Source organism: Lacerta agilis, chromosome 4, assembly GCF_009819535.1.
Source record: "Lacerta agilis isolate rLacAgi1 chromosome 4, rLacAgi1.pri, whole genome shotgun sequence".
In the NCBI taxonomy this organism is placed as follows: domain Eukaryota; kingdom Metazoa; phylum Chordata; class Lepidosauria; order Squamata; family Lacertidae; genus Lacerta; species Lacerta agilis.
The window spans coordinates 63,827,455-63,836,688 of record NC_046315.1 but is presented as its reverse complement, the minus strand read 5'-3'; the positions used below and the strand labels follow the sequence as shown (position 1 = coordinate 63,836,688).

Below are 9,234 nucleotides of genomic sequence, written 5' to 3'. Positions count from 1 at the left end.
AATCTCCTTAGCAAACCCAAGCACTGGTTCAGAATGCCCACTGCCTCATCTGGGTTAGATGAAAACAAAATAGAAACCTGGATGCCATCTGTATGTTTAGGCCCCTACATTTTGTCTTATATAGTCCGTTTTCAGTCCTCATGTATGAAGTGTGAATTATAAAAACATGACAAGAGTGTGCACCCTAACCCTGCTTATTTTGTAGCCCACAGCCAAATCGTCAGAAAATGCTATTTGCAGAAGAAAAAGAGGACATGAGCAGAAATGTGAGCTATACTTTCTTTTTAAAATCCAATAAAACTTACTAGGCCAATAGAATAACAGAATTATAGAGTTGGAAGGGACCGTGAGGGTAAACTAGCCCAATCCCTGCCATGAAGGACTGGGGCTCGAACCCACAACCCTGAGATTAAGAGTTTCATGCTCTATTGACTGCATGCAATATAAAATAACACACATATCTTCATTTAACTTTTTAATACATTTCAAAATTCAATTCAAACTTACAGGAAATCTTTAAGAAAATCTAACATGCTTTAGATGGCAACAATCAATGTATGATAACTGAGACTCAGTCATCTAGCAGCATCAACTCTCATAAAATTTTCCAAAGCATTTATATATGCATTAAAAAAATACAGGAACAAAGTTACTTTCCCCAGTTTTCTCTTCACATGTTACACTGGCATGAACATTAGGAAACTAAGTATAGAATTTTATTTGGAGGGGAAATCGCTTTAAAAACATACAGCACTTGAATAACAGGGCACTTTCCCGTAGTGACATAGGATATTAAAACACACAGCTTTTATTCCCTTTCTTCCTCTAAGAATAATAATAATAGGCATGCCATCAAGTTAGCTGGTGTCTGGACATATCTCCACTCACCTCTAAAGGGCTCTCAAAAGAAACAGTGCAAAAAGCAATCCTTTGTTGCTGCAACAGTGACACTGCTACTCTACTGCACCAGACATGCTGGAAAAGGTTCTACCTAAAATAAATGTATCTGGAAGTTACCAGAGTCTCCGAACCTCTCCGAGGCCCAAAGAGAAACACATCTCTGTCCCTAGTAGCTGTCTGAATCTTCCATCAATTAGAGCATCCCCAAACAGATGAGATCACATGGCACAAACTAGTTTCTGCTGGGAGACCAAAACAAGGAATTAGGATTAAATCCATGTTCACAGCCAACTCCCTAACATGTGTATGCCACAGATATAGAAACTAAGATATGGGCTTGTGTCTAACTATTACTCCCCAATCTGTTATATTAAATGTATGATGAACCCAATTATTTTTCATCAATGTATTCAGATTTTATGTATCTGTAGCATCACAAGCTATTATTTATTAGATTGGTACTGTGCAGCAATACTTTCTACATTACTTCTGTCCAAGGACAATCATCGTGTACAATGGTGGAGACCAAGATTTTATTTCTATATAGAAATAAATCAGCACCACTTAATATATTAAGACAGGGTTATAATGCATCAGAGGCGTCTGTCAATCGAATAACAATATGAAGGAAGCAGACCTAAAACAAATCTGTACTGATCATATTTAAATATATTGGACAGTTTCATTTTTTAATTTGATAAGCAATGCTCTTAAGGGATTCTGAAATTTCAAATGATTTAGAAATGTATTCAAAATATTCCCATACCTTCCAGTCATCAAAAATTAGCACAAAGCTAACATTCACCTGAAAACACAAGACAGGATGAGACAGTCCTTTATGCAATTTTAAAAGAGCTATAATGCTTAAATGGAATTGATTTTTTTGTCTGGGTCAGCAGAAGCATTGTCTGGAACACAGGGGGATCTTCACAAGATATATGGAAAGCAGCTGTGTGATGTTAGTCTTCTCTGGTGGTTTTAAAATGTAATAGGTTTCCCCCTGCTTGGAATGACCTTTTCAATTATGCCTTTTCTTCCACTTCGTTTTTTTTTATATTGGAAGGAAAGAAAGAAAGAAAAAAAAGAAAGAAGAAAAAGAATTACTACTATGCAACAACCTTTTCTACATGTGCAATTAATATCTCTATAAGCAAGCCCATAAATAAACAACTGAACCATTTGACCTTGAAGCAAATGGGAAGAAAATGTTGTCACTTGTAAAGCTGGTATTTTGTTTGGGGGTGGGAGGAGAATCTCCAACTATAGATTTAGTTTACCTGTTTCTTCCATGCTCTTCCTCTTTGGAATAATGTTCAGCCTCTTTCTGATTCGGGATATTCTTTTTCTGGAAAACTGTCATCACTAAGGTCACCATAGCTGTCACTGAACAGAAATGAATGAATGAATGAAAGAATGATTCACAGAATCATAGTCTTGTACACTAGGAAGGGACCCCAATGGTCATCTAGTCCAACCACCTGCAATGCGGGAATCCTGCCCGTGGCTGTCCTGAGAATTAATAAGTATCGTATTTCTGCCCCTTCAACTCTTAATCTCTATTAGTACAATAGCAATCAATATAAAGCATTTTCAATTCCCATTAGTTTCAGTGGAAGAATTAAACACATATTAAATGCTCTTCCTTACGGAAATCAGTAAACCTTAAAAACTATTTAACTTTGGCTGCTCATTCCCTCAGGATGATTAACAAAGTAGTAATCTAAACATATGAGAGCTTTCTTCCTGCTGATAGCATTTTAGCTGCGCTAAGCAGATGATGAGTCGCCGGGTGATAAATACTTGACATGGTTCAGCAATTGTGTATCAGTCACAATCAACATGCAACACCCGTAAACAGTGTAGTCATCTGAGTTCACCCTTATTTTAGCCAAGAGTTCCAAATTAGGAAAATGATTACATATTTAATATTTTTTTGAAGGGCGGTAGGCTAAAGTCTCTTTCAGGTTTCATTTGCGCAGAGTTTGTAAAACGTCCTTTAATGTCACTAGATGCAAACATTTGTTTAAAAAAACCTGTTATTATTCAAGCCATATTTCTAACTTTCAAAACTGAGTCAGTCTTCTTATATCAGTAGAATAGTAGAGTAAAATATTATGGTCCCTCTTATAAACTACTGTATTTCATGGGTGTTACTTGCAACCCTTGTTTGGTTTAAGCAGCTGATCTGGTAAGCATTAACAGCCTAAGTACAGCATTCGGTATTGATTTCCATCTGATGGCAGAGTTGCAATTGCCCATGACTGCTGATGATGCTTTGGGGGTGCCTTCAGAAACCATTACGCAACTGTCTTCTGGTTGTATACCGGTGACTGAATGAATCCATTGACTCTCCATTTCTGAACAAGAACTACTACTGCTTTGATACACAGAGATCACCAACATATCTGTAACCGTGAGGAAGTGGATTGTTCAAGAAGCGATTACTCAGGCTGGGTTCTCCAGCCCTGTGTTGTTGGGCACCCAGGCACCCCATGGTTATCAGCTCCCTCCACACCTGATTACAAAACAACAACAAACCTTCTCTGTGCTCTGACTGCTTTCTGAGTGAAGAAAAGTGATTGAGGAGACCATGGGGAACACTCCTATCATTCTACACAGTCTCAGTAACATCTCTATCATCCCAACCCATCCTCAGAAATGTCAAGGATAGGAGAAGGTTTAAGACTCAGCTGAAAGGTGCTTTTTTGATATTCAAGACAAGAATAGCAGCCAGGCAGTTCTTTTGGGAGGTTGGGGAACACAGCACTGTTCTCGGGGATTCAGTTGAGATTCAGCTTCCCCCTGACCCTGGGAAGCACAGTGCCTGCTGATGGGGACTCCGTTAGAGAGGAGGGATTGGCACTAGCTTCTGTTGTAATGAGGGGTGTTTTGCTAGTCACTGATTTTAAAGCACTATTAAGAACATGGTCAGAGTCATAGATCTTGTACTTACTGCTGCTGTACTTACTTTCTTCTGAATGTACCCAAGGAAGCATGGAATAGAACATGGTATTATGAAACAATTTTGCATATTGCACGAAAAATTAAAAAAGATATTAAAATACGATGACCTGGTTCACACATCATACCAAGTTAAACTATGGTTGCACACCCTTTCCAAACCTGGGGGAAAACAAACCACGAGAAGAACAAAACATTTGGTCTTGGCTTCTTCTTGCAGTGTGCCCAGAGAGAAACAAGCCACAAGAACTGTTCTGTACATAACACTGAGCCAATACTTTGGTTTGTCTCTTCCTGCTTTGGAAATGGAGGGGTGTGTGTGGGGGTGTAATTTTAGCACGTGAAAAAGCATGTCGAGCTATTTTAGGCTGCAATCCTAAACACACCTACTTAGAAGTTAATAGCACGGTTAATATGTAATTTCAAGAATTCAAGAACAGACATTTTTTCTCTTATTATACAAAAACCATTTCTCTTCTTTTATATCTCGGTACAGATATAACATTATCAGCTGAAAGCAACCAATTTCTGTATGAAAATAAAAAGCAGGGCATTTTGGAAGTCTGTTACAATTTACAATCGCTGTTACAAATTATCTGAATTTGTATCTGAAGAAGTGTGCATGCACACGAAAGCTCATACCAAGAACTAACTCAGTTGGTCTCTAAGGTGCTACTGGAAAGAATTTCCTATTTTGTTACAAATTAATAATACAAAACACAGTATTGTTTAGAGATGGCTCTGGACCTGATTATAAATGGTTACAAATTATTATTTCAGTTACAGACATAAATTATAAACAATCCTAATAATCTAAGGATCATGTATGAAAAGAAGATACTTGCTCTCATATGGGGTGGGGGTGGGGGTGTTGCCAATCTTCTCCTCCCACTGTCTGCAGCCCCAAACCCTCACTCCAGGGCAGAGCTTTCCAAACTGTGTGTTGCGATACATTAGTGTATCAGCGGCAATCTGTAGGTGTGTCGTGTGGGGCTGGAAAGGGGTTAGTTAACCTCTGGTTTGCTAGTAAAACTGAATGACTGGGTTGCAAAATGATGCATGTATAAAAAGTGTGTGACCAACAGGAAACGTTTGGAAGGTCTGCTCTAGAGCATGAGTAGGCAAACTAAGGCCTGGGGGCCAGATCTGGCCCAATCGCCTTCTAAATCTGGCCCGTGGACAGTCTGGGAATCAGCATGTTTTTACATGAGTAGAATGTGTGCTTTTATTTAAAATGCATCTCTGGGTTATTTATGGGGCATAGGAATTTGTTCATTCCCCCCCCCCCAATATAGTTTGGCCCCCCACAAGGTCTGAGGGACAGTGGACTGGCCCCCCGCTGAAAAGGTTTGCTGACCCCTGCTCTAGAGGGTCCTTCTTCCTCTGTATTTGGTCAGTGACACCCCCTCCCCCAATGTCCAGGTAAGTATATTTTACTCATTCAGTGAAATCTTTGAATCCAAGTAATTGTTTCCTGTAAAACTTCCATAAATAAAAAGGTAAGTTAGAAATCCAAAAATCTTTTATGATAATCAGCTTTTATTCCCTGCAGACAATCACGACTTAATTAATTGCCTGGGATTAAGGGATGGGTTTCTCCACCTCTACGTTTATTTGGCTCTCATAGAAAAAGCAATATATCAACTCATCAAATGACCTTTTAAAACTAATCATTATTCAGAACTTTTCTAGTACACATAATAACTAATAATAAACACTTCAAAAGTAATTTTGCTTTTCTGGAATTGCACACCAATCATGAAGGCTTCTGTATCTGAAGAAGTGTGCATGCACACGAAAGCTCATACCAAGAACAAACTTAGTTGGTCTCTAAGGTGCTACTGGAAGGAATTTTTTTATTTTTTATTTTGTTTTGGCTTTTTATGAAGCATCCATCACACACACACACACACACACACACACACTCTCACAAAACAAAGTTACCTAGGAGACAATTTACATCCACGTTGCAAGTAGGCACTGAGAGACCCTGTTGCAGCAATCAAAAGGCCAAGGTAGGCAGGCGATGGCTTCATAGGCCTCGAGGAAAACTCTGGATGGAACTGGACACCAATGAAATATGGGTGATCTACAGATAAATCACAGAGAAAAGAAAAGAAAAAGTTAAAAGGCAAGCATATAACACTAATAATTCTACAAACTATTTAAATTACAATGACTTTAATCCTGATTTCAGACGTGAAAATACATATTAGTGAGCATTTAAAATATAAATGCTAATGTCTGTAAATTTTAGATACCGGTAGCTTTATGGTTCAAAGCACATCATAGAAATTATCTTGTTATAAATCTTACTGCAGTATAGGCTAGTATCAGTGGGATCTGCAACAAAATGTTGCAGTGTGGTCTATGGTTCTGTCCAGCCAGTCACAACCTCCCACCACCACATTCCATTTTATTCTTCCTTCCACCCAATTATCTTCCTCCGTTGAAATGCTTTCCACTCAGCTTATCAATGCTGTGAGGCTGGAGAGGTAACAGTAGTGGAAGTGAACCTTCAGCCCCTTCCTTGCAATTAGCTACTTCCTGCTTTCAAAACAGGCCTCAGTTGAAAAACACTTGCCATAGGGAGAAGATGCTTCAATCGGTAGAATAAACACTCCGCCCCGCCCCACAAGCATATCTCAACTTGCATGCTTTGCCTATTAGTGGTGAGACAGTGTATTTCTGTGCGTAGCTGATTTGTTTTCTGCTACGAATGAAAAGACTTGCCTTGCCACCCAAAACAGATTATGGAAAACCATTAAAGATTGCACTGCTTGCTTTAAGGAAAATTTAATGAAGATGATGTATAGATGAAACAAAATAAAAAAAATCCTTCCAGTAGCATCTTAGAGACCAACTAAGTTTGTTATTGGTATGAGCTTTCGTGTGCATGCACATGAAAGCTCATACCAATAACAAACTTAGTTGGTCTCTAAGGTGCTACTGGAAGGATTTTTTTTTATTGTGTTTCGACTATGGCAGACCAACAAGGCTACCTACCTGTAAATGGATGTATAGATGGTATTTGATGCCGACTAAACTTGCTAAAATGTATAGAACTCAAGATAAGGCATGTTGGAAATGCAAGGAGAAGGAAGGGAATTTCTTCCATATGTGGTGGAAGTGGTAGTAAAGTTAAATTCTACTGGGATATGATATACAACGAATTGAAAAAAGATCTTTAAATATACTTTTATTTAAAAACCAGAGGCTTTTCTATTGGGTATTGTGGGATAGGAAATCCCAAAAGTAGACTTAAATATGTTTATGTATGCTACCACGGCTGCAAAGACAAAGAAATGGAAGCAGCAGGAACTTCCAACTTTGGAAGAATGGCAGATAAAAATGATTGAACAGGCAGAACTGCCAAATTGACAGGGAAAATCCGAAACCAGTGTGACGAACTGTTTGAAAAGGACTGGAGTAAATTTATACAAAATATGAAAGAACTTTGTAAACATTTGAGAACGTTTGCAGGTTTGATTTGAAATATTTTGTAATGATAATTTTTGAAACTGATTTACTAAAGTATTTTTTTTAAGTATAGTATAGTATAGTAAGAAGGTACTGTAAATAGGCTGATATGGAAATGCTAAGAGGATTATGATTGCTTAAGAAAGCCAGGGAGTGGGGGGGGGGTAAATTGATGCTCGGTATGAGCAAAGTTGTATGTGATGATATGATCTGATAGGAATGTGACAAAGGAAAATATGAAAACTTAATTGAAATTATATATATATATATATATATATATATATATATATATATATATATATATATATATATATATATATATAATCTCACATTGCTTATGTTATTTCTTTCATAGCAGCAGTGTTTAACAACACAGTCATATTTTATAAAGATCTGTGCAGAATTATTTTCAGTATGTATATCAGAAGCAATATAGCAGAAATAAAACAAATGCACTTAGACAGTTCTTTCTTATACGTTTTGAAATATCTCCAAAAGGACAACCTACGTTTTGTGCCATATCAGTATGAGACTATAGAAAGAATTATTTCTGTCACATCCTGGAGCCAAATTTAATTACTATAGGCTTCAGGCTTTCATAATCAGGTAAATTTACATTTTTGTTTTTACAGACAGCTAGTATCTCTGCAATAATTCAGTTTTTAATATCAGTATCATACATTTGTGACAAAGGATATGTACATTCCTAAATGTGAAGTACTGACAAATGTCAGTGCCTGGAATTCAAGACTTTTACACTCTCTGCTTTAAAACAGAGATTTCAAACTTTGTGGTTAGCAGCAAATAAAAATATGTTGTATATATACAGTAAATACACCTTTAAAGTGTAAATAGCCATGACTAAATGGCTGTAAGTCAATTTATATGCATACTGGTTATTGGCCACTTTGGAGTTTTGTTTGAAAAAATGAATATATAGACATTTCAAATAAATAAACAGCACATTTTGTGAGTGGTCTATCCTTAAGAACATTTTCCTTAAGAACAATTTAGACTTGAAACATCTGCAAGAACAGTTAAAGCTGAGTAGTTGTTAAAACAATGATTGTGTCTCCACAAAATGGGCCATAAGAAAGCAATCAGCCAATTTTTGGTGTCTGCTGATGTGTCCGGGCTATATAAAACCACCAAGGCAAGGCATCTTCTATACCTCTTTCCAGCCCATTTTCCCTTAGAGCAAAACAGACTGCGGCACATATCCTCCGAAATTAGCCTGCCTGCCTGCCTGTTTGTTTGTTTGAACTAAGAAGCAAACTTTCTTTCTACAGGTTCATGTATCCTACCATTTGACCAGCTGCTACTTGAAAATAGAGTAGTTAACAGTCCAAGACAGGGTAATTCCCTCTTCACAAATGTGGTTTCCTGAAATAACTGAAATCTGCTTTCCTTCTTTTTAACAGAAGACCGAATGAGAACTGCAGATAAAAGTCCTCTCCAGTGTGTATCTGTCAGGTGTGGTTCTGTACAGTGAACCCTCCATTTCCTATATATGAGAATGTTGCAGCTAAAAACCAAAGCCCTTACCATTCAGCTCAATGACCTCCATCCTTTTCCCTTCAGTATCATGGCCAACAAATCTCAAACCTTTATCTTCAAAGAAGTGAGTCAACTCAGGGTTCACCTTTGAAACAGCAAAGCAAAAGAGAGAAGATAAACATACTTTTAAGGTGAATATTCCAATACTGGTGGAAATGTGCACCCACGTGTGAATCAGTATTGGCAATGCATATAGATGGCTATTGTGCTACAATAATCTCTCTCTTGCTGAAATATACCTTTTTAGATGACTCTAATGAAACAAAGCTTTCAGGACTAACAATAACATGATAAGACTGTTTCAGACATAATGTCCAAACCATGGTTTGGTATTTG

General features: G+C 37.5%; 1 protein-coding gene across 9 annotated transcripts in view; it reads right to left on the bottom strand.

Moving 5' to 3' along the window:
- Positions 1 to 462: 462 nt before the first annotated feature.
- Positions 463 to 9,234, bottom strand: part of CTPS2 (CTP synthase 2) — a 66,864-nt gene continuing 58,092 nt past the window's right edge. For 5 of the 9 annotated variants that reach the window (XM_033147347.1, XM_033147356.1, XM_033147353.1 and 2 more), the window contains 5 exons: positions 8,887 to 8,983; positions 5,806 to 5,950; positions 3,869 to 3,874; positions 2,179 to 2,283; positions 463 to 1,943 (listed from right to left, as the gene is read on the bottom strand). In XM_033147347.1, coding sequence (XP_033003238.1) covers positions 2,214 to 2,283; positions 3,869 to 3,874; positions 5,806 to 5,950; positions 8,887 to 8,983 — 318 coding nt within the window. In that variant the 3' untranslated portion in view covers positions 463 to 1,943; positions 2,179 to 2,213. Of the gene's footprint in view, positions 1,944 to 2,177; positions 2,284 to 3,868; positions 3,875 to 5,805; positions 5,951 to 8,886; positions 8,984 to 9,234 lie in introns of all 9 variants that reach the window. The other 4 variants (XM_033147348.1, XM_033147349.1, XM_033147351.1 and 1 more) reach the window with 4 other exon arrangements.